We start from the raw sequence: 25,366 nt of genomic DNA on the forward strand, positions 1-25,366 counted from the left end.
TTACTCCTCCGTTTGGCCCAGATCTGTCGCTCCCACTCCAGAGGCTCCATTGAGTCTCATTCTCCTTCTCAGGAAAGGCTTTCATTTAACAATAATCCCCATTGCCCGTTGCCACAGAAACATACTATGTTATGTTTTTCTTCATTTTTCTTTATTTCCTACCATGCAACATAGGTCCGTCCACCTCTCTCCACATCAGTTCTCTGCCTGAGTAACAATCAGTGTGTCCGGGCTGGCTGACTCCAAGAGGTCTGGTACTACAGACTTTTGGATGCCCAGTTAAATCTGTGTCAGCATGTCGGTTCCTGGATCAGTAAAACAGATGTGCAGAACCAATAGCTCACCCAGATGAACATTATTAGGTAGAATCAGTCGTACATTGGTCAGACTAGACATGAATCCAGCTATTACAGGCTGAGGGATCATTATTTTGGAGCATCATTTTTCTTTATTGAATTTTAAGACATTCTAAATATTAAAGCTACTGTGTGCACAACTACAACACAAGTTTCATGTGTAAATTGCTTCTTTACTGCTAATATGTGAAGAGTAACTTTAAAAAAAAAAAAAAACGTGTTCCCTGACTGTCTACCTAAGAATTTCCTGCAGACACTTTTATAGGCTAGATGTTCCTGGAAAATCCTAGGATGTAAAGTTTCTGTTCATCATCCAGCACCTTTTCTCAATTAGAGATCTGCACAGTAGTCGACTTGCATTCAAATATTGCTGCTCTTTATAGGTGGTATCAGAAATGCTAGTCGGTTAAATACATTTTTATTTTATTAACATATTTGTTCAAAGATGCTATAACTTCACTTGCCTCAAATTGGGGTTGTAGCCCCAAGTAATGTGCCAATGTTGCCAATTTAAAAGTGTCTAACATAAAAAATGTAATTTGCATTGTTGCACAAAGCATTTTTAAGTGTTGCATCTAGTTATGGAAACCTACAGTGAGGCACAAACAGGCCATCAAAAGTGGCCCTCTAACAACTATCTGAACTACAGTTTTTTCAAAAGTGGACGAGCCCTGGTCCGATGAGAAAACCCTGAATCATCTTTCTGAACTAGTCAAGTGGTTTTAAACTCAGGGACGAATCTTTCCTCCCTACTTCTCATTCAGCACATCAATCTGTAAGTTTCATTTTTAGCTGAAATATTTACCGCACAATAAGCTGTGGGTCACTTAGCCCTATCAACCATAAAAACTGCCATGATTTGGCTAAGTGCTCCCATATGACGGCATGTTTTTAATTTACCCCAGAAATACTGGTCTCTGCTGGCATTAAAGAGGTTTCGTTAATGTCAAAGCCTAATTTGTTTAAGTACTTTTTTGTACGGCCATGTACAGCATATCAAAGGGCAACCTGTTAATCCCTCAGAAATTACTGTGTTGACCTCACAGCTGTATAATATGAAAGGCTTTTCTCTCTCCTGATTGAGATAATCAGTGTCTTGATTGCTTTTAAGCTTGAATTTTCATCAATCAAGCCAATAAATATGCTGCAGCTACAGGCAGCTAAGCTTTAATGGCTCATGCATTATTAAAGAACAAATTCAGGGCATAATGCTGTGAGTTAGCTTGAAAAAAAAATCACTACTGGGGGAAACATCTGCTTTGATAAGCTTGAATAATTTTCTTATCATAAACGGAAGTTCCATTGATCCCCTGAATTGAATTTAACAGTGGAGTGATATATCCTGCAGGCAGTAAAGTTTAGCATTCCCAAACACTCAGCAGTGCCAGAAGCAGTCCTGTGGCCACACCAGTCAACACATTGTTGGGAGACAGAGAGAAGCAGGAAATCTGAGGAGAGTGATGGAGGCAGACAGGAACAAAACCAACCAAGAGACTGGAAGTGAGCAAATGGAGAGACAGAAACAGCAAAGCTGTAAAGCCATGACCTGTTTGCAGGGCAGCTGAAACGAACAGCAGCCTTCTCCATTGACGCAGTTGTGACCTGATCCATGTCCACACCATGGGCACATGCAAGTACAGTTATCCTAGTCTGGCACAGAGACCAGACATCAACCTCTGCCAACAACGATAGGGACTGTAGTGCAAGAGTGGGCTGCATACTGGAGAGGATGAGCTTCTGAATTTGTAGTGGCGATTGAGACATGGCCTCACCCAACCATCAAGGCATCCTCTGTAAGAAATCCCCTTCTAATTCGAGACACTGATCTCGTATTGTTTGGTATAATGAGCAGCAGGAAAAGAAAAAGAACTGGGCTGGACAAATCCTGGATTAATTCTTATGACAGATGTGATTTCACTTTAAACTATCCAGTTTGTAAAATGTTTGGAGAAGGGCAAGGCTTCTGTTCAACAGCCATGAGACTGAGAAACCACTAAATAGCACACAAATCTCTTTCATGGAGACTAATATATAAGTTTATGTTACTATTTGGTGCATGAACTGTCTGCAGCAGTGTTTCACTCTGTTTTTACATGGGATTTTAAAAGCCAATTCAACTCCACCAAAAAACAAACATGGGAAGCACAGCAGTCTGAAAGCAGGATAAATGTTTTCTGTGTAGGTTCTCAGTCATCCAGGTTATGGTAGTCTTAAGAGCTTGATAAGAAGGACAATAGACTTTGTTAAGTTTTCTAAAGATGTTTCATTTCCGATCCAAAAAGCTTCTTCAGTTCCAAACTGCTTAGAGGTGAAAAACTTTCATAAATTTTCCTCCCCTGCTGAAGCCCCTGGACGTTTAATGCTTGCAAGACTAATGCATTGCAGCATCCAGAGGAAACACCCTCCTTGATTGCACTTGATCATCAGGATGTACTCCTGCAACTCTATATATTGGTTTAGATAAGGATGCTGGCTTGATAGAGCCTGCAGGGGGCACTGCACGTGATGCCTACTTGCTTCACAAATCAACGCAATTCAGCATCACAAAAACTAACATCCAAAACGAAGTCCTAGAAAAGTTCAGGGCAGCCCTGTGTGAGTGTGAAAACAGCTTACTTAATCATTCATCAAGTTGAATCTATCTTTACTCACCACCAGTTCGGAGAAACGCGCATGCAGCTCCTCAGCAGGCGGCATGGGCGCACTGAACTCCAGCAGCTGCAGTGGCACGGTGTCCTTCAGGTTGATCTCCGGGGGCTCGCTGCTGCCGAAGCAGCACAGGAAGCCCAGGCCCTGTCGTGTCCTCTTCCTGGGGGGCATGATGGCTGTGGTAACACAGGTGGCAGTGGCGGTGCAGGTCCAGGAAGATAGAGGAAGGGGCCAAGGGGCAGGGAGGGGGAGTGGAGCGGAGGACGAGGCTGCTATCTAGGTTGCATCATCTGGAAAAGAGAGAGAGAAGACCAAGCAAATGGCTCTCAGTTACTTTAAAGTGGATTTAAAGTTTCCTGGATCTTTAACCAACACATTTCAATAGTTTAATGATGGACAGCATGTGACCTCTGGTGAGCAACACAGCATCTGGGAAGTTATAAGTGATGTGCACTGGCCCGTGCAGTGCCTTTAATCTATAATAATTTATTCCAAACTATTCGACTTTTGGATTGAAACAGGGAAAAATGGAAACATTTTTTAAATCAATCCCTAATCCTAATCCCTAACCCCAAAAATCTCCTAACTCTCTGGTACCCCTACAACATCTGCAACACAGTGATTGCACTTTCTTCCATCTCAGTCCTCAAATGTGACCACAACAACCCCACCAACCAGTTGTTCAAACCTTCTGTTTTAAAGATGCAGCCAATCAGAATAGAGTTGGCTCAAACTACAGGTGAGGGTTGAGGGAGCTAAAGCAGCTTGTCTAAGTCAAAGAAGGAACCAAGATGCTAAATCTTAGAAGACAAAAAAAAAACAACAAAAAAAAAACGTTATTCTGTGCTGTGAATCATGTGAAGCTGCTCTCCTACAGTCCAAGATTTATAACACGCTAAGACAAGTGAGCATGACATTTTTCCCCGCACAATAAATTATTGATTTGATTCTCAGTCAAATACAGCACAGGATTCATAATGTTCCCAGATCTTTAAGGCCTTATGATGGTCTACACGCCCTGTGTCTCCTGTCGATGTTTCCTTGCAAAGAAATTATTTGTAGTGCACAGGAAGTTAAGCCATTTATGTTTCCCGGAGCCCTGTTTGTTTGGCATAAATACAGGAAGATATGAGCAGCAACAGCCACCACATAAATAAACAATACAGTTCCATGTACAGAAACTGCTAGAATGACTGGAAATGCACATTAACTTACAGTTTATCCAAGCCTATTCTTTATCCAGATTGCCTTTACTGTGTCCTTAAAAACATGTCCCAAGGATTGTAGAGATATTCTCGCTGTGTGGCAACAGGAGTCTTGACATTAGTTGCTCTTATGCCACAACAAAGAAAGCTCTTGTCCATGAGTACAATAGCGACTGTGCAGCATTTGTTGCCTGTGTGCATGTGTGTCTTTGTGCCCTGGCAGTGCCTCCCCCCCTTAGACAACAGTGAGTGACACCCTCTACCAACATGAGCGAGGATCGAATGGTGTAAAACATCCTGGAGGATTTCCTTGATGCTACGAAAAGAATCCGGGTGGTCTTCACTGCGTGAATAACACACTCGTTACACTGTATTATGTCCTATCAGATGCACACACAGTTGGCAGAGCGCTTCTTTATGTAACAGTTAACTGCATTTGTGAATGAAAGGACCTCGGGCCTGTTGTGCAAAACCCTTAGGCATGCAAATCTAGCAGAAACATTTGACCAAGAAATCAATTTGGGAGCCATTTATGGGAACTACAAAAAGTGTCCAAGATGTTTGGAAAGCAGAAGCAGGACCAGATTTTTTTAAGCAACTACTCCCATGTGTTATGCTTCTATTGATATTCTCACATATCCTGACAAGCATTAAATAATATCTGGAGCTTTGCACACATCTGTTCAAGATGGCAGTGAAACTTTATGACCTCAGTTTCCAGAAGAAGCCACAATCTACTACATCATGACTCTCTCACATGCAGATTTGCTCAGTGAAGGAGTTCTCACCGCACGGTCTAAAATTAGCCACATGGTAAATTCTTTATGAATGCCCTGGACCCATGACAAGCGCTTAAAGGGGAAAAAATGAACAGAGAAAACACTACATTTCCATTTTGCCCTTTTCATCTTTTTTGTTCATTTGTTTTTTCCGCCTCCTTGAACCTGTCATCCTTCTCAGGGCAGAAGGAGCAGACCTACGAATGAGCCGGAGGCTATTTTAAATAAAAAGCAACTTAAAGTTTTCTTTGGTTTGTTGAACATGGAAATGCTTGTGTGTCCAACAGTGGGCTTAATTTCGGAATTATTCCATGTAATTCACCTTCCAGTACTTGGACTGTTTGGTAGTCATTGCATCAGCGCTTCAAATGTGAATTCCAGCATGTGTGGCATCTTGTGCCTGTGTGTGCAGTATATTTAACTCTACAGCGGCATGTGTGTTATGATAGCCGAGGTGACAATCCCAGAGTCCGCCGCCGCTCAAATCAGGCGGGGACTGAACTTGGCTCAAGGTTAAAAATGAGCTATGTGCACCTATTCACCTCTGATATCTCCCATTCATTATTCTAGATCAGTTTGGATCATCCTATATAACAACCAAATCCTTTTTACACCCACTCTAAGAGTCACAATCCAAGCCAAAATCCCCTTAGTGATGTGATATATCCAATCTATACATATTATGTACATTGTATACCAAATTCAAGAATGGTAAAATATGACTACATTAAAAAAAAAAGTCCATCCATTCATTTGAAAGGTTGCTGGTTCAGTCCCTGGCTGCTCCAGTCTGCATGTCAAAGTATTCTTGGGCAAGATCCTGAACCCCAAGTTGCTTTATGCTTATCAGAGAATGAATGTTGGACAAAAAAACAGAGAAAAAAGTGCTCGTATAAATGGGCGAGAATGGGTGAATGAGGCGCGTTGTATAAAATGCTTTGCATGCTCCAGTAGAGTAGGAAAGCCTTATATAAGAACCAGTCCAATTACCATGTTTCAAATTTAAGGTTTACCCAAAATGCACTTTTTCAAGCTTTCTCCAGTTATTATGCATGACATTCCACTTGCACTTACACACACACCATGTGAACATAACTAAGATGCACAATAGGAAAAATATTTAAAATAGCCGAGTCCATATATTTTATATACGAGGGATACTTCAACACGCTACACAACACATAATTCAAGGATAAACAACCTACTTTGAAGGACATCATGGAATGATATGTATAACTACAAAGAAAGCCACAGTTCTAAACATACAAACAATACCTGTAATACTCTGCCAGTAAAGTGTACAAAACAGAAGAGATGTTTTAGTCACCACACACTGGAACAGGAATATCCTCAAAATATTTCCATTTCTTGTGCAATTTGTGTCATGTCTGTACAGCTTTCAGCTCCACTGCCATTTTTTTAGATTGCTCCTTGGAAGCCCTGTTCAAACCACTTACACTGAGCACTCTGCAAGTTCACTGAGAGGAAAAAGCAACTTCTGTTTCAACCTGAAGAGTCCAGAGTTTTTTTAAGCCTGAAGGCAACACATGATGTGAGCCAGGAGCATGCTCATCACAGCATTGTGTACTGTAAAGGGGGAAACTGTCAATGTGGAGTTCTACTGCAACGTCTGAGGGGGAGCACTCACAGAAAATGTCCTGAAATGTGGTGGTGCCAGCTGTGAGTGCACTGAAACCTATTTTCTACCCACATCAACACAATCTTTGTTCACCACCTGCCCTATTAGCCATATTTTCCTCCCCGCAACTTCCTGAAAATGAAAATAAAATTGAATGATCACGTATCGGAGAAGCCCAAACACAACTGGACATGTAAAGGCTAGAAGAATAGTAGCTGTACAGAAAATGGTCCAGAGCTGCACAAGATGATGATCTTTACAAGCACTTTTTGATCACGCCTTATATGGACTTAGATGAGAATTCATAGTGGCGAGTTAGGAGGAAAAATGAGAGAGAACAGCACTTTAAAAAGGCAAGGTGGCAAAATTTGAATAAAGGCCCCATCAGGGAGATAAATCAAGGAGATTGGTTTACCTCAGACTGTAACAGTGACAGCTTGTTATCATTTTATTAGTATAAGATATAAGCACAGTGCCAAAGCTTTATTGTATGGAGTTAGTTATAGCTGCTGCCGACAGCTGGCCGAGCCTAATGGAAAAGAGGCCGCTCTACAGGGGTTTTAAAGCCATTCAACAAAATGCACTGTCCAGTGTCTCTGTGTGCATTTCTATCTTCACTCTCCCACTGAGCCCCACGTGCAGCCAGTCTTCACTCAGCACCAGGTCTGCTGGCCTGCTTCCAGCCTGTGCCCCGGGAAAGTGGGCCAAGGAATCCAAACATTATATACACAGAAAAAATACTGTATATACTGTATGGCAAATACAAAGAACCAAGACTATACCCGTGACTATTTGTGTAACCTTTACTATGCTTTGTATGAAGGAGTCACCACACAAACAATCCAAATTGACCGTGTCCACTGCCATATGTGACCTGAGAGCCCTACTTCATCCCCCAGCTTTTCATTTCTTCACTCCCTGTCATCTCCCATTATTCCTCTCTTTCAGGGTGAACGGAGTCCTTTCATCAACCCCCCTCTGACAGTAACATCTGTCATTTGTCCTTGCCACTGCTCACCATCTACTCCATCCATCTTTAATCCCCATTTTCTGCTGTTCTGTTCCTTCCATTTAAATGCTTTCCATCCTTGACAAGCTGTTACTTCTGCCTGGGAGCATATCTCAATATGTACACTTTGCTTTCTTTCTGGGCAACAGTCGGGAAATGTTTAGCTTATTGCTTAGCTTATTAATGTATAGCTGAAAGGAAACGCAAACACAGTTTTAGAGGAGCTGGTAAGAATGAGGCTGCTTCTCTTTTGCTTTCAGTCTGTTTGTTGGTTTTGGTTTGAGTAGCTTGGTAGGAGAAGGCAGCCAATATGTAGCACAACTGGGAAGAAAGGAATGTGTGAAACAGAAAAATATGAACTTTTTGGAGTGATTTATCTATTTAAATGCATGGTTGGCTAAAAAGAAACATTATCATCTAACATTTATTTTCTTTTGCTGTGCTCCCTATTTTTATACCAGCTCCTATACATCCACATAAACACCTACTAATGAAGTACCAACATGGATGCCCTGGACTTATGGGCATGTCGCTTAAAGCCACATCGCTGTCCCTGCAATTACAACTGAACAATTGAAACCTGAGCGGAAAGCATGGATAAAAATAAACTTAGAATAACCAAAAACTTGAAATACTATAATGATAAACTTTTACTATTAAGAAGATTATGAGAGTCCATATTCTTCTCTTGGAAACAGATGAAGCTGTACCCAAAATGCCGACCCTAAATCACACGGAGACTTCCTAACACGCCTTTGCTCATCTCTGGGAAACAGATGCATGTATGGAAAAGGAAGCTTTCACTGAAGAGCAAATGGTTTGTGGACCTCTACAGACTCAAAACATCTGTGTCGAAATGGGAATAGTTGCGCAGAGATTTGTCACTGCTTGTCAAGATAGAGAATTTCTGTACGCACACAGCCATGTCTGTAAAAGTCATGAAAACAGACATATTCTGCTGTATGCCATTTATATAGCCAGACACTCATGCAATAAAATCAAATATAAGATTCAAATGTAAGCAGACACTTTAAACCAAGAGATGTCAAGGAGAGTGAGAAACCTGCTCCCGTATCTCTGAAGGGTCTGAGCAGAAAGAGAGAGCTGGGAAGGAGACAAGGGAAGGAAAGACAGGAAGAAGGGAGGAAGAACGGAGATACTATTGCTGCCACTTCTCATTGAGCCTGCTACCTCATCCTTCATCCACAGTGTTAGGAAGTAGGTCAGTGGAAGAGGAGGACGAGGAGGACGAGGAGGAGGGGAACGCAGTGAGGAGAGACATGCTGCTGCTGCTGCTGCTGCAGGATTTTGTGTGTGTGCAGAAGACCGAAGAAGAGAAGCACTGGCTATCTGTGCAGAGATCAAACATCTGTGCCTGCATAATTTCAACCCTCTCCACAACATCTGCCAAACAACACAAAGCTGTTCGAACCAAATGCAAAATGAGATCAAAATCAAGATCTGTTTTTCACCCATTCCTCTTCCAAGCTGAATTGTCCACTTACTCCGAGAGGTCATTTTTACTCTGCACAATACACGCTCCTTAAAGATGCTACAGTGAGTTCCTGCAACTCTTTTATTCCCCTGTCATTCTTTTTTTTCCCCCTCTATCCACCTTTACATCTGCAAGTATCTTTGTCATTTGCTTGTGAACACATTGATGGATGCATTGGATGCATGAATTCTAGTTGAGATACTTAGAGAGAAAGAATGGAAGTCAAATGCGTTTTGGTGGAGGAGAAAAAAGCGACAATAAAACTAGTCGAGACAAATAACAAGCAGGATAGGCCATTGACTATGTTTTACAGAGGCAATGAATAAAAGATCAGAGGGAAGAGTGTGGTGCACATTTATGCTGCACACATATTGTTTCTGGGTCCCACAAATGAGGACCATTCCTTTGGGGTGCTGGGCCATGCAGGAGGCGGGCTTATGTAAGCCAGTACCAGGGATGGGAGAGCAGTGCCACGCTGGCACAGACAGGAACAAGATGAACCATTGACTGAAAAAGTGGCATTGTTGAAGCAAGCTGCAGGGACAGAGATGGCAAAGGTGGGATTAGGTTGGGGTTTTTTTCACTTTATGTCCTACTTGATGTAGTGACACCAATAAATGCTGAGGAACAGCCATGATTCAATTCAATTCCAGTGGCACTCTAATTACAATTTTAATTATAGAGTTTCCCAATTGGTGTTGGAAATGACATGCATCATCTACTGGGAGGTAGTAAACATGGCTCAATCAACCTCATCTTGATTACTTATCATAGTAAAGAAAGAAACCACTTGAGGTTAGCTCCAAGAACAATCACCAAATGGGACGGCTGAACATAGAAAATCCAAAAATTCCATCTTTCTAAAAAAAGAAAAGACTTGGCTAGATAAACAGAAATTAAGAAATGCTTACACTGGATTTCATGACAATGAAGAGCAAATGTTTGACAAAAGTCAACTGAACGTGCAAGCACAAAGTGTGATAATGCAACAGAAATCTTGTCCTGGCTGCATGTCTCCATATTTGTTGGTAGTCATATTTTCATACATAAAACTTGCATCTGTCCTTGTATATGGATGTGAACTATTCGTGTTGATTAATTTAACAGGAAGTAGCGATTCACCCCAGCCGCTGAAGACAATTAAGCCTTGGCTGTTGTTGCCCCAGACATGCCCTGTGCAGCATGCCCTGCTAACCCCTTTTACCGTCTGCCTGTTTGTCCTTTGATTCCTTTCTCCCCACACTAAAACCACTGGCTGCAAACCAAATCACCTGGGACACTGAAAATTCACTTTCTCAAGGATGTGGCCCACCCACGGCCCATGCTCCTGCCCCGGGGAGGGCATGTACACCACATACATCTTATTCTGTTAGAGTGAGGGGTTATGCTGTAATCATTTACTTAACAGTGACATATAAGCAAGAACCCCCCCCCCCCCCCCCCCCCCGCCCCCATTACAAGAGACATACATGCAAACATGTAAATGTAAGTTTGTTCTTTCTGCCAACAGAGATTAAAGTCATCTTATTAATGCATCACTTCCTCAATTACAGGCAGTTTAGCACCATGGGTGGTCAGATTATAGAAATAAATAATGATTAATCTGAAACAACTGGCTTGAATAACAGACAGGATCCACTGGTGATCTAAATAACGTAAACTGTAAATTAGAAATACACAGTACACCACACACATTGTGACATGCATTCCCGAAGCATGACATCACCCATCTAAATCCAGTTTAGAGCTCCATGGTTAGCAGAGCCTCAGTTGACAAATGACCAGAGCTGACAGCGGAGGAGCTGCCATTATTTCACGGCACATTTGCATGCGCTGCATTCCTGTGCTTGTTCTGAAAGCACACATTCTGCGAGGGATTTCATGTTGGAAGGCCAACAGCGCTTTCATGAGAGTCTGTACACCGAGTGGCTTTCTCATGTGGACCTGGACAATGGGTCAGATTTGGTTGGAACAATTCTGCTGGGGCCCAATGGGGTAGGTTAGCGCAGTCTCCGTCAGAACACTGCAAGTGAATGTGCATCTGATCTTCAAGGGGACAGTTATTTTTAGCTATGACACCATGCTCTCCCTGTCCAGTATTAATGGCCTTTTCTATTAGGACGGTTGTCCTTAATTAGCATGTTTTGGGCTCTGAAGAAGTCGCCTGACAGAGATAACCAAAGACATACCACCATGGAATTTAAAGATGGAGATTGTGCTGTATTTTTGGCTACAGAAAAGATTCACTCAGAGAGAAAGCTAGAAGCAACAGAATGACTAGTTTATTCTGAAACCAACAACAGAGTACACCCACCAGCTGATTTAATTCACAGTTGGATATTTTCAGAACTTAGCAGGAAGTCCATGATTTTGGTCACCTTTTGACCACCTTTTTCCTTTTTAAAAAAAAACATAAAATAAATTCTGGCTTTGTATAAAGTGAAGTCCAATCTGACTATCAGAGAGCACAGGGAAATAAAGAGTGACTTTTGATGACAACACAGTCTTCCTATATTTTCACTCACACAATACTGAAGCCAGATTCATGGACTCTACAATGTTACAGTCAAGCCTTGATCTACACATGGCCATCAAGAGTTTAAGGTCATTACAGATTAGGGTTGTCTGTGCTGGTATGCCTACGTGCATCTTTCAGGAAAGGACTTCAGAATCGGAAGATAGGAAACCCACCCTTCCCTTCACCCCCTACTAATTTAACTAATTCCTTCACAACCTTCTTGATTTCTTTGCTAAGTCCTCCCTTTAGTCACTTCCTTTCTGTCCTGCGATCAGATAAGGGAAGCTGCAAGACAGCTGATGACTGATTCAAAGATGTTGTGTCTTCAGCCAGGACATACAGTCGTGTGAAAAAGAAAGGATTCTATGCAGTTATGTAAAAAGTGAACTACAACCCCATGATTCAGTGGCATGTAGACCCACCTTAAGCAGCAATCACTGAGGTTTGCACACATTTGTTTATGCATAGCTCTCTTAAGGTCCTGCCACAGCATTTGAACTGGACAGATCTGGAATTTCTGGAATCTACTGCAAGACCTTGATTCATTTATTTATCAATTACTCTGCTTTATTATTTCTTTTCTGCTGTATTTGTGTTTGGGATCATTGTCTTTTTGCATGACCCAATTTCAACAAAGCTTTAGCTGTCAAACAGATTGCCTCAAATTTGACTCTAGAATACTTTGGTATTCAGTAGAATGCATGATCAAGTCAATGAATGCAAGATGAACATTTCCTGTGTCTGCACAACAAGCCCAAACTGTCAACCTTCCACCACTGTGCTTGACAGCTAGTATGATGTGCTGTGTTGTGATGTTTGCATTATGACCAAACATCTCCACTTTGGTCATTTTTGGCCCACTGCCTCAAAAGACTTCGTTTCTCACATGACTGTAGTGTGGCTCAAGACTGACTCACTGGGAAAATTCGTAGCGAATTAACACTTCTGAAACACATGACCCACAAGTACAAAGAATTTCATGGCCGCCCTCACATTTCTCACAATGGACGCAACAAACTAACAAAGATGGAACAACACAGAATAACACAAAGCAGGCATTTTTAAGTAGCTTCCATACAGTAACCCCCCCCCCCCAAGAAAATAAAGTACCTCCACTTAAACTGCCCACAACCACAATTATTATTAATTACTTTAATGGTTTGTGGTTAATAGTGTTGCTTAAATATTTCCAGACTGTCTCCAAGGCAAAAGCAATCAAATTTAGACAGAGGCATTTTTCATTTTATTTTGTTTACAAACAGCTCTGTCAGACAGCCAATGCAAGGATGGGGTAGTTATATGGATTTGGCCCATGGTTATAGAGTCTTTACTGGTTATGTGTATGAACTTGACAGACCATCTTAGAGCAGCCTACGTTTTACATCTATATGTCAACTGAGGACTCGGATGCTGTTAATTGGTTATTCTAGACAATAGAATCGTCAGACTTTCCCATGGTGTCCTCATTGTGCCATTTTACCGATCAATCAGTCCATCACATTGTAAATTTTAATCTCTTTCTCTCAGAGGTCCTATTAGCTTCTAGCCTCATTGAAAACAAACATATAAGCATAGTTGGTTTTAACAAGGCCATGAGGCACAGTAACCCATCTCACCCATTAAGCGGAAATGCCTCAACTCAACCACTGGAAAAAGGGGAGGGGGTAGGAGATTTTTCCAATCCTCCAGGGATGTCATTAATAGCCATTTCATTTAGTCTGATTCATTAAAAAAATGCAATTTCCTGATGCAAGGAACATTTATAACAGTGCAGGCCACATAAATTGCCAGGGGGTTGTTACAAGTGTGCTTTTAAATTGTTGCTTTAACCAAAACAAATCTAGCAGCTCCATAGAGCAGTGCAGGGCACCCTTTAAGTACCCAACCATGTACAGTTCCAGTTTGAAGCAAATTATTAGAAACATGGTAAACCCCTTCACAGAAGCCACGAACCACAGACACGGGTTACATGAAAAAGAAAAAAGAAAAAAAAAAGCTGAAATAAGAAGCCATCCAGCAACAGACATCTTGGGCCACGTTAACAAGGGATTAACATGACTTTGAAAGCCTGTCTGCACATTTTGGAGATTTGGTAGAGTAAAAGACTTTTTCCGCTCAGTGTTTAATACCAAAAGGACAGCACTTACAAAATGATCAACCATGTCAACAAAGATGCAAAACTACATCAGGTACATCAGGTAACCCAAAAGTCCTGTCTTTTTTTTTACTGTTGGGTGTTCTGTACTAGAATTGCAACACTTTAGTTTAGCACCACAAACGTATATACTGGAAGAGTGCATCCTTTTCAAAGACATTTTTACAGTTTGCTTTTTCCCACCCTCAGGAAGACAAAACCAAAAAATGATAAAAATTAATGGAAAAATATCAAGGAAAAAAATAAAAACAGCAATGCACTGACACATTCATAGATACATTTATCCAGTCGCTCAACCCTGATTAGTAACTGTATTCTGCAAGACATCCACGTTGCACAAGGAAAAATCAGTCTGCCAGTTGTTTTGTGAGACTCAAACAATGCAGATGTTAATGTTGGCTCCGGGTGAAGGTTCTATCAAGCACAGAGGCCAGCAATAGAAAATACAGCCATGCTGTTGACCCATTTCTACAAAAAGCCAATGGGCACATCTCTGCTCGTCAAATAGACCGGATCACTGGGATATCTATGCTATTAATACTGGGAATGAGAAGAAAGTCAGCCACGCCACATTCCAAAGTCCTTGACATTCCCACATATTAACAGGGCTCAGAATGAAATCCAATACTTGGCATCCCTTCCCTTCAAACTCCAAAACGCCATCCTGCCGTGTCAAATCGCTTTCTGATTTCATCTGGGAGGAACGTTCCAGAGTCACGAGCTCCCAGTCTAGCTAAAGACGTGTTATTATAAGTGGGAACAAAGTTGGCACTAGTAAAATCTTAGAGCTAGTTACCATGACTCTCAAGAGGGAAAAGATGCAGAAATTCTCAGAGACTGTGCTCCTCAAACACCCTGCAGTCTTGTCTTCTTGAGAGGATGAGCGATTTCCATCAGTAAAACTGAGAGAGATTGTTCTCTTGAACCAGTTTGTTTTCATACATGTTACAGCTCACAACTGCGCTCTCCGATTAAGTAGATGTGCCTTTGTCACCTTGCAATGATCTGACTTCTCATGCTTTGCACTACAATGTGAATGGCTACTAATCTTGCCTGGGTGAGAGGTCAACAGCTGCAGCATAGAGGACATAGGGCTTCTGGGTAATGTCTGGAATGCTCCGCCGAGACAGTTATAGCAAAGAAGACAGGAACAGCTCTCCAAAGTGACGAGCACTTTTTAAAATAGCCTGCGGTAATACTGTACTGAACTGAAGCACTGTAAAGAGGAGATATGCTTACACATCATAAGCCCCAGAAAGTGTGTCACTGGCACAAATACAATAGCAGCATTTGACACACACTGTGTGGGGACTTCCAGTGAAGGGGAGAGAGGACCAGCAGCATTTTTCCTAAAAATCTTCCAGGGTTCTGCCCCCCAGACACTGTAACTACTCTAATGTGAACGCAACATGAAGATGATCCTGGCCAAAAGATCAGATAGTTGACGTCCAAGCAACTTTACAGAGCTCATCTCTTTTTTCTCTCTGTCCCTATCCTAATGAGCAGGCCATTGAGCTGCCAGTCAGCAGCAGGGCTGAAGCGATAAAAGGCCAACCCTTGCTTAATAACTCCCCCTCACACTCCCTCTAAGCCTGAGAGAGCAGTTCATGCATCCGTAATGGTCGATAAAATATGAAAAGCCCCGAGAGCGCTGACGGCAGCAGAGGGTGTATATGTACACTTTCGTTAATGCTCTCCCGGCACGCTGAATCTTTTAGTACTGTCGCTCTGTTTGCCCCCCAGCGCACATGGATGTAGGAGGTCTTCCAGCAGACTGCAGAGTAAGCTTTTAATGTGGTGGAAATAAATACTATCTTGTTCACACTGCAAAAAGACATCAAAGAAAAACACACACGGCCCTTTGACTATATAAATGAGTTTTGCCTCTGGTTCAGTGACCTTAAAATGCAAAACACCAAAAGGGATGAATTACATGAGTGTTACCGAAATAACATGTGTCTCGTGTTTTTTCATATTGCTTTTACTGCTGCATTAGCTGTATAAAAGTCTCCAGAAAAGAAAACATCACTCTAAAATGCTATATTATCTAGTTGGAAGATTTTCCATAAATAAAACTTATGCCTCAGTAAACCCTAACCCCCTTTACGTCCATCATGTCACCAACAATCCATCTAAGGTTAGGGTCAAGTTTGTTTTAGCCACATGCCAAACAGCCGGTTTCAAATGACATCTTACATGTTCTGGGACAAGTTGTTTCTTGCAAGGTTTTCATTTTGAGTTTTCTATGAAAATTCTTTTTTTTTTTTTAAAAAAGGGGTAAACTTTCACCAAATCCCACGCCTATGCCTAGTCCTAACCTTAACCTTGAGGGATGTTAAGAGACTAAGAAAGGATCCCTAATCAATTTCTTAGTTGGAAATTTGGACGGCTGGTGAATGAACTCACATGACCATGCTTTCAAAGCATGCAAAGGATTTACAGCTGACAGACGAGCCAAAAGAGTAAAGCTGGGTATTTTCACCGCTCTGAGGAGCCATGTAGCCATGTACTGGCATCCCTTAAGGAAGCTTTGAAAGGACTGTCAGTTAAAAAGAACTGTCTTCCATACATACTCAGCCCCCAGTGTCTATAATGGGTTGCATGGGAGGAATATGGAATGGAAGATGACTGTGTGATTGATGAAGATGTGTGATCACTCATCATCTAGGTCCCAAAATAGCATCCATTTTACATATGATACTATCCCATCACCCTTCAGTCTTTTAAATGTGAACAATTCCCCTGAAATGTGCATTAGACATCTTGTAATGTGATTTGGTTGAAACTAAATGTTGATGTCTTCCAACTCACATCTGCAGCAGCAGCAATAACACTGAGCCTCCGATCATCCATGAAATCATGAAACTCCCAAAACTTCTAGAATCTCATGTCAAACTGAACCCAAAAGCATCACTATTAAGCCAAAACTGTTTCTTACACAGTGCAACAGCACACATGTGGGTACAGCAAGATGTCCTGTCAGCACCGTTGGAGAACGAGCCCAAACATCAAGACCACATTCATTTCACAACCCAACTTTTGCTCCCGTTTATGAGCTATAAAGCCACTGTAGTGAAAAACGATTGTAAAATACTGCCCTTCCCTCCAATCACAACAGCACAAAATGTGGAAACTTTATCACAGGGGAACAGCAGCCCTTGTTGCCCACCAGGTCTTTTTTCCCCCTTCCTCTCTATGAGCACTCCTACCTGATGTTTATTTTATTGCCTGCAGAAATCTTCAAATTTTCCTGCCTGGACTAAGCAGCATGAGCATCTGTAGCCTGTCATGGGTGAACAAGACTACCGAATAGCTAATACTCACAATGACCGGGAAGGGTTAAGAGTATCAGTATCCAGATCAAGTATCGCCTACTTACCCACTTCAGACCGGTTGCACTAAGAGATGAACCGTCTCTGTGTTGCCTCACTAGCAAATGAAAAAAAAAAAAGCACTCCACAAAAGAAAAAAAAAAGTTAGAAGAAAAATTTAAAGCAATCCCGCATCTTCTGCTTCTACGCAACCGTTTTTGCTTTTTGGAGCTTCATGACCAAATTCCATGGGTTTGCAGAGTTTGACAGACGCCGTTTAGTTTCGTCTGCTTCACCTCTCTGAGCTTCTGAGCTGAGCTCTAGATTTCAGCTGACTGTGCTGGGAGCTGAGCTGTTGACATTGTCCCCGCTCTCTCTCTCTCTCTCTCTCTCTCCCCTCCCTCTCCTGCTCTGTCTCTCTCGCTCTCTCACAGTCTCTCTGTCTTTGGATTACTAATCTACCTTCCCCTCCCCTTCTGGATTCCAGCTCCAGCATATGACAGCATCCATGTGGATGTCAGCTAAAATGTTATGGATTTTCAGTGAATATACCATACATGCATTTACCTTATACTATAGTATCTGTGCGTGTCTGTTATGAGAGGCCATGGGAGAGGGCAAGCTAAAAGGAAATGACCCTCAACGGCCTGTGCTTCCTATGCCTGCCCACAATTCCAACTCCACCCAACACATTTAGGTCTAAATGAGCAGTCGATGTAGGGATATCTCACACAGTACCCAAAGGAAACCTCTTTCCTGCCCCGTCCTCTCATCTTTAACACATGCATAAAAGCACACATGCCCATAAACTGATGTGCCAAATATGGCGTTGTCCATTAGGAATTACCCCTTTGACACAGACAGGAAAAGGATTTCCCTGTGATTTAGTCATCAGTGTTCATTGAGAAAAAGGTGAGTCAGAAACCTTGATACACAAAGATCTCTTGGCTTGGTCAAGTTCGCAGTATAAGCTCAGCCAAATGTAATGTGTGGAAGGGTGGAAAGGAGCTGAAGGGTGGGGAGGAAATCAGCTGGAGGGCCACACCACAGAGGGTTCAGAGAATTGGAGTTCAAGTATGTTACTTGTGATAACATGAGTGGCAAGAGAGTGCGAACAAAAACTTCAAGACACCGGAGACTTCCTGTGAAAGACAGAAACCATCATCTCTTCATCTCCACCCCTCCTTACACCCAAACCTTCAGCCAGACAAAATAAAACACCTATGCAGCAGTTTATCAGAGTTTATGGCCCCCCCGCCCCACCCTTTCCCATCACCAACTGTGCTTCCAATGCTTCTAGCACCAGATTAACACCAGAAAATAAAGTCAAAGACCACAAAAATCCAAGTTTCATTAATTTATCAGCAGGGGGCCACTCTTCTAATTGCAAAAAAAATAAATAAATAAAATAATATTACATCTAACATTCATTTAGAAGCACTACAGCTAACTGGAAAATTTACCTCAACAAAACATCTGTATTGTATGCAGCATAATATCCATTTAGTAAACTATCATCGCTTGTAGAGATAATTATATGATAAAGTATGGTATGCTTCATCATCACTGACAAGTCTGAGTATGAGCATTCTAAAGTGATCAATATGTCTGAAAAAACATTGACATGTCAATCGTGATCTTTAGACATCGACAGCTTCCTGACCACAACTGACTCATCAATACTATTGATGTAACTTTAAAGGCATGGGTCATGCAGACTGAGGTCATATGCCGTCGTCTTATCTTTCATGAGACTGCCTGTCTGCTGACCAAGTTGGAAAAAGTATTGGCTTGTCTCTAATATTGACTTCAGTATAAATGCATGCATATACTGTAAATGAGAGCAAGTGACCACATTCTAAACAAGGACTGTTACTTGGGGGCCATTAGAGTATACCAAATACTTTTCCCCCCAATCTATTTTTTCATTGTTTGATTTAGAAAAAAAAAAAAAAAAAATCACATATTTAGATTTAGTGATAAAGGGCTGGCCTAGAGACCAGTCAGCAACCCCCGGCAACCACAGGTCAATCGGGAGAGGTGTAATGTATCCATTACACCTCCAACCAGTTGCCTAGTGGTTGCTGGCAATTACTGTGTGAAAATGGTTGAAAAGAGGTATATGGTGCTGCACTAAAACCTCCTTGTCATTGCTTTGGTCACTAGCAGATTGCTGTAGTCAAACATAGTTTGAAATATGTCGGTTGTATCTAGAGACCAAAGAAATCAAAAGGAGTTCTTTTGTATAGTCAGCAACCATTTGTCTATTCCCTTGCGACCTGTGGTTGCAAAGGGTTCGCCATCCTGTCTCTAGGCCTACAGGACTGAACCCTTAGATACATTTTTGGCAATCAGCACATTTAAAATCCAGCACATTTTCTTTTTATACTTTTGGTATTATACTTTTATATTTATTTAGATTCATTTATTATGTTTATTATACTCTCTGTGACAGAACCACCACCCACTGAAACTATTGTTTAGACATTCACACACTCAAACTGGAGCCACTGATATGCTAAAGAGTGGAGAAAGGGGCAGTCACAATAACATTTATCATCTTTCTCTAGGGACAGAAGACAGATGACACCAAATTGCTGGCGGTAATGCTTGGGTGCATTCCTGAAGAAGCCCTGGGGACACATCCATTAACCCAGCTGAGCGCCAGAACCAGCTTGTTTCCATGATGTTCACTAGTGTCAAAGTGACATTAGTTTGCATCACTTCTCCATTCCGTCTCTCTCTTTCGCTCTCTCTCTCTCTCTAGAGGGTAACTTCTCCATCACCAAAATGAGGGAAGATAGCCTATTCCTCCGGGGTTATTTGGGGTACGCACAGGCTCCAGTATTGCTGAGTGTACCAGTAACCCTTGTATCATCCATCACAGCCTGATAATTGACGCAAATGGAATGGGCCTGGCATGCATGTGATAAAAATCATGGTCTCTAAAAAAGAGAGAGGGTGAAAGATCCAACAAGCTCTCTATTCCATCTGTTCTCCTTTTCTTTGAGGGTTTGCTGATTTTCATTACCCCTGAATAGCACACATGTTACAGGAAGAAAGAAAAGAGGAGCTTAGACACTCATGTGTACCTCCACATTTACAAATGACTCCAGATCATAGCTTCTACTAACTTGGCTTCAGTAAACCTCACCCTGGGATATTCATATCAACTCAAGCAGGGTTAGGCTTTACCCACAGTGAATGGCAAATGTCATGACTGATAAACCAGCTGCAAAGAGAGAGGCGGGGAGCTTTCTCCTCCGCTGAGCTGTGTGCTGCCAAAAGACACACAGCTACCCCTAAAATCTGCCTGTCACTTGTCAGTCAGTTGGGCGAAACTTCCTGAGCTGCTTTCCAAATCAGTGATTCCCAATTAGGAGTACCCCAGGGAGTGGTAATGCATGACCAGGAGCTAATGGACAAATTATCTCAAGTATTGAAGGAAATCAACTGAATTAAAAATGAGATTTTAGCTCATTCAAGATAATTATAACTAAAGGAAATGAAGAAATTTGCATACTGAGGAATTTATAGAGATTGAAATGAGTGAAGGTTGATTCAAAAAAGGAACAGATTAGTTCAAATCATTTGTCAAAAGTCTGTCTAACAATTAAAATCATTGGTCTAAACCCTTCTGTGCCCGCTATATGGAGCATTCATGAAGTAATATTTTAAGAAAGAATTCACCATCATATTACAGAAACAGTCACAGCCTGGCCAACAAGTGCTACATTTAATCAGAAAGAAAAAAAGGGAACTTGGCACTTGGTGTTACGCTGGACGAAAGGTGAATGGAATATTGGATGAGAAGAAGTGGGTCACCCAAGGTGGTCTCCTCCAGGCTCATAAACCACACTTTCTCCTGCAGACCCCTCTAACGTGCAGCAGCAGTCAAACCTGATAACAGCCAGAGGAAAGCCTGTAAAGAGGCATTTGAAATTACAGATATTGGCATCAGGAGGACTCTTTCCAGGGTTGTCACTGAAGAGAAGTGGCTGGTGCAGCGCTCCAAGCCAGCAGCTGCCAGAGCTAACATGGCAAACGGTCATGCTTTACGATGTGTTGTTCCTTAATGTATTATTTAGGGCTTCTTTAGACCAGGCAGCTCTCATTTAACTGTATTTTGTTTAGGCGAGGAATTCCTTGTGACAGCACTTTGCACTTTCTTTCACACCCACGCAGAAATAAATTGCCCCTGAGAAAATACTTCTGCTGTTCAAAACCCTGAACTCTTGACAGCATAAATATGAGTGCACATTTTTATACATGGTGTAATTGTATGTTAGCTATAAATCATGATGCAGGGGAACGGTATACTATCCATCTTTCAAAAGCCTCTGCACAAAAGCAACCTAATCACAGCAAAGCAGTCAACCATAAATCTAACTTAAGTCACTTTGTTTTTATGGTGACATTTCTTCCTGCTCTTATTATTTATATCCCTGTTGCATGAATTCATGCTTTCTTCTTCTAGCTCGACTCTTTGTGGCTTTCCATCACAAATGTTTGACAATCCACCTGCTTTTACCAACTTCAAATGAGAGTAAACACGCTTTTCAACACAATTACCTCTCATTTGTACCAAGTGCTTTTCCCCCCCCTTTGTGTTCTGCAAAAGCAGTCTGTATCTGAATGGCTCTTTTGTTTAAAAGGCAGACTGGGCAGGGTCAAAGGTCAACCAACTGCCTGCTTCCACAGTGGCTCTAGTGTCTGCTTGGATATGTGCCAGCTACGTGCTGTCATGTTTAGACAATGGTCTAGCTTTCCACTGACTGACTCATGACAGCTTCATCATGTTAACCAGTGATGTAATACCTTGATCTCTGGGCATGAAGGCCGTCGCTATTGGACTTTGAATAACTTCTAAATTATGTCATAGTGTAACCATAATGAAATGCGCCAATGGCGCGTTTCTTCTTCTTGACTGGTTAACAATTTCAGCTGTTTACTCTGGAAATATGAGAATTTAAGCTGGTAGGTTAATTCACTTTTTGCATTTAATGTTTTTTTCCTTTTTTCATTTTTAATTATTATTTTGTTTGTATAATTCTATTTGTGCTGTCTCAAATTTAACTCAAACTAACCAAGGATAGAAAGGACACTGCTAACTGGACCAGAGGAGAAGTAGAATTCTTGGAGCCATGGACATGCTGATTACCAGATGGATGCACTTTTTGAGTAGGGAGATCATTAGCCTTGCTATTTCTACTTTATCCAATTCCTAAGATGGGCAGGATGTTAAGCCCCAGTCTCACAGATTGAGACCAGCCAGTTACCCCCTGGCAGTCTATAATTTTTGCAACTTCCAGCAGCCACTTACCAACCGCTCTGCAAATGCACTTTCCCCCCCTTACCATCTGGTGTTGAAAACTCGTTTCTAGGTGTGACCAAGACTTTAGATATTGAAGTTTGGGTAAACAACATGGGAGACATCTATTTGCAAACCATTTGTGAATTTCTGGCAATAGCCACTCTCACACTGACGTCAGTGTGCAAGCAACACTTTGTCCCCCCCAAAAGCAAATGATTGGTTTCACGCTACAATCAATAGCCTGAAGACTGCTGAAGGCATTTATCAGATATTGCAATAAGTCGCACATCTTATGACATCTTTATATAACAAGCTTGCAAAGTTTCCAAGTTAACATTGGAAGTCTCTGAGTAACACACACTGTATGAGTGAAATACAGTTCACTACGGAAAGATTTAGTTTAAAAAACACATCTGCTAACCCCAATGTGCTTTTATGTGACTATATTTCAAGTATATGTTAGCAGAAATCAGAAAAAACTTCTACCCCCTCTCTTACCTGGAAAGATGTACAGTCCATCTAAGCAACTTGCTTATAGTATTATTTTTTGGGGGTTTTTGCCATCTTCTTCTGCTTCTTTTAAAATCTTTTTAAAGTATTTGGTGCCAAACATCAGCTTATACGAGTCTATAGCAGTACAAGCAAATCTCTTCAATTTTAGAAATATGAGATGGAAAATACAAAGATGTATAAAAGGTCATGCTTTTAAGGCGCCTTCACTTCTCACAGCTCTTTTTTGCCAAAATGAGTCCAGGTGTGTAAACTGTAAAAGTGAGAATAGAGGCTGTCAGTAAAAAATAATGACAAAAGAAGACAAGAAAGGCCTTTGCTCTTTTTCCAGATGCTTCCATTTAAAATCAAATTTGATATATTCCTCTTGCTGTTATATTGGCAACATGGGGCTCTCCTCCTGTGGCTGTATGACATTACAATTTATCAAAATTCCTTATCCTGCCATTCATAAAAAATAAAAATAAAAAAAGCACAAATCTGACCACTCACTGAACCCAAAACTTCACCTTCACCTGAGCTGTTCCAGGTGCCTTAATGTCACTTCTTAGTATCCATTCAAAGCAACATAAATCAAGGCTTTTACACCCTTCAAACACAGGCCCATGTACGGCGGTGAATGTCAGAGTTATGTGAATGTAACCATAAGTCCAATTCTAAACAGCGCAGTTTAAGGGGTTGACCCCACAGACATACATGGTCACGACTGTCATAGTGTCTAGATAAAAACATCTGGGAGTCATCTGTTCCGCTAACAGAGGCCCCATGTGAACAGGTGCGCGTCTGCATCCAAGGCCTCATACCCTTTTTCCTTGACCCTTCACCTCTAGTTAAGGCTGGGAAACTCTTTGAACCCACTGGCAGCACTGGTCACAGACAGTGCTGTCTGATCAGCCAAGGTCACGTTGCATTGGACAGTGCAGTGATCACGTTAGCGCTTCAAACAAACAGAAAGCATGCTCCCATGTTTTAATTAGCTAATGATAGGTTGTGCCCAAGGAGATGCAATGATTGGTGCACACATAAATCAAATACCGCTGTAATTATGTACTTGCATCATGCTGTGACAGCAAAAGCAACAACTGACCAAAACTTTGAAGCCAAAGTGACCAAGCAAGCATCCTCTCTCTAAAGATTTTAATCACAAACCAGAGGAAGTGGGTTGCCTAAAAATAGCCCACCAATTTTACTCTCAAAGCCTTTGGTCTGGGCTCGCCACGACGGCTCCAACAAAGCTACAGTTTACGGCGAGATCCGCAGCTGAGAATAAATGACATTTTTAAAACTTTTTCTCTCAGTCTTGCTTAATGTAATGCTTGGAATGACGCCCCAGCTGGGTGTTGCACTATACCACAGTGAAACCATCTTCCGAGCTCTCCCGGGATAAGAGAGTAATAACAAACACTTCCTGTTTATCACTACAGTAAGTTAGAACAGTCTGTTCTGAGCCACTGTTCATTCCAACACAAATAACAGTGGTTATCACGTCTTAATGTTTCAGAAAACAAGAAGCAACAGCAAATTTAAGAGGCAGCAGAACACCTGTCAACACATTCATGGGCAGATGAGGATAAAAGTTAGCAAGCACGGACCAGATTTTAAGGATTTTTCTCCACAAGCATCCAACAGGTCTATGTGGAGAACTATATAGCGTCAGTGAACCACACGTGCCTCGTGCTCCATCCAACCACACAGTGACTCTCCTTGTCCAGCTGCCTCTTATATGGTGGGAAGGGTCGAACATGTTGTAACACTGATTTACTTCCCCCGCTAAATCAAGCAGCTCTTCCTTTGCAACATCCTGTCCCCCAGCTGAGAGGGGGCGCCGTAAAAGTTATCCTGCAGCGTACGGTCACATGGATTACACTGTTGTCCAGTGGGTTACATCCTTTAGCGGTTTAGATACCGAGGCAAAGCATCCTTAAGATGCATACATTCAGGGCTGGGTCGGGACTGTCCTGGTGCTTCGGCTGATAAGCAACACTCAGCCCTGTCCGCAGGAAGCTATGAGACATATACAAACAAGTGAGAGGAGATTACACCCAGGCTAAAATGATAGGAACCCAATCTTAATTTCTCAATCCATTCTATTTCCCATCTATGTCACAGCGGACAAAGACATATTGTGGCTGCAGAATAAACTTCTCACCCTACATACCCTCTCACTACAGCCTAAAACATTCAAATTCAATCTGGTACAAGCTGAAACCTATAAACAGTTGAATTAGTCATTTGTTTCTGTAGTAATGAATCACTGAGTCTACTATTAAGCCTGATTGAGCAACATACTGAAGCTTCAAAACTCCAGCCAGTATTCAACATCCAAATCAGTGTTCAACCACAAAAATCCCAAATAGCCCATTAAATAGGAAACAGCAATCCAAAATGGTTTATTACACATCAATATTAATTATTATTAGTTATCC

At 41.6% G+C, this 25,366-nt stretch overlaps 1 protein-coding gene across 5 annotated transcripts in view; it reads right to left on the bottom strand.

The window, feature by feature from the left end:
* daam2 (dishevelled associated activator of morphogenesis 2) overlaps positions 1–25,366 on the bottom strand; it is a 113,979-nt gene that overhangs the window by 69,226 nt on the left and 19,387 nt on the right. For 4 of the 5 annotated variants that reach the window (XM_076877851.1, XM_076877849.1, XM_076877850.1 and 1 more), the window contains exon 2: positions 3,009–3,295. In XM_076877851.1, the coding sequence (XP_076733966.1) occupies positions 3,009–3,176 (168 nt within the window). In that variant the 5' untranslated portion in view covers positions 3,177–3,295. Of the gene's footprint in view, positions 1–3,008; positions 3,296–17,184; positions 17,452–25,366 lie in introns of those variants that run through there. The other variant, XM_012922510.3, reaches the window with a different exon arrangement.

Source organism: Maylandia zebra, linkage group LG19, assembly GCF_041146795.1.
Source record: "Maylandia zebra isolate NMK-2024a linkage group LG19, Mzebra_GT3a, whole genome shotgun sequence".
Lineage (NCBI taxonomy): Eukaryota > Metazoa > Chordata > Actinopteri > Cichliformes > Cichlidae > Maylandia > Maylandia zebra.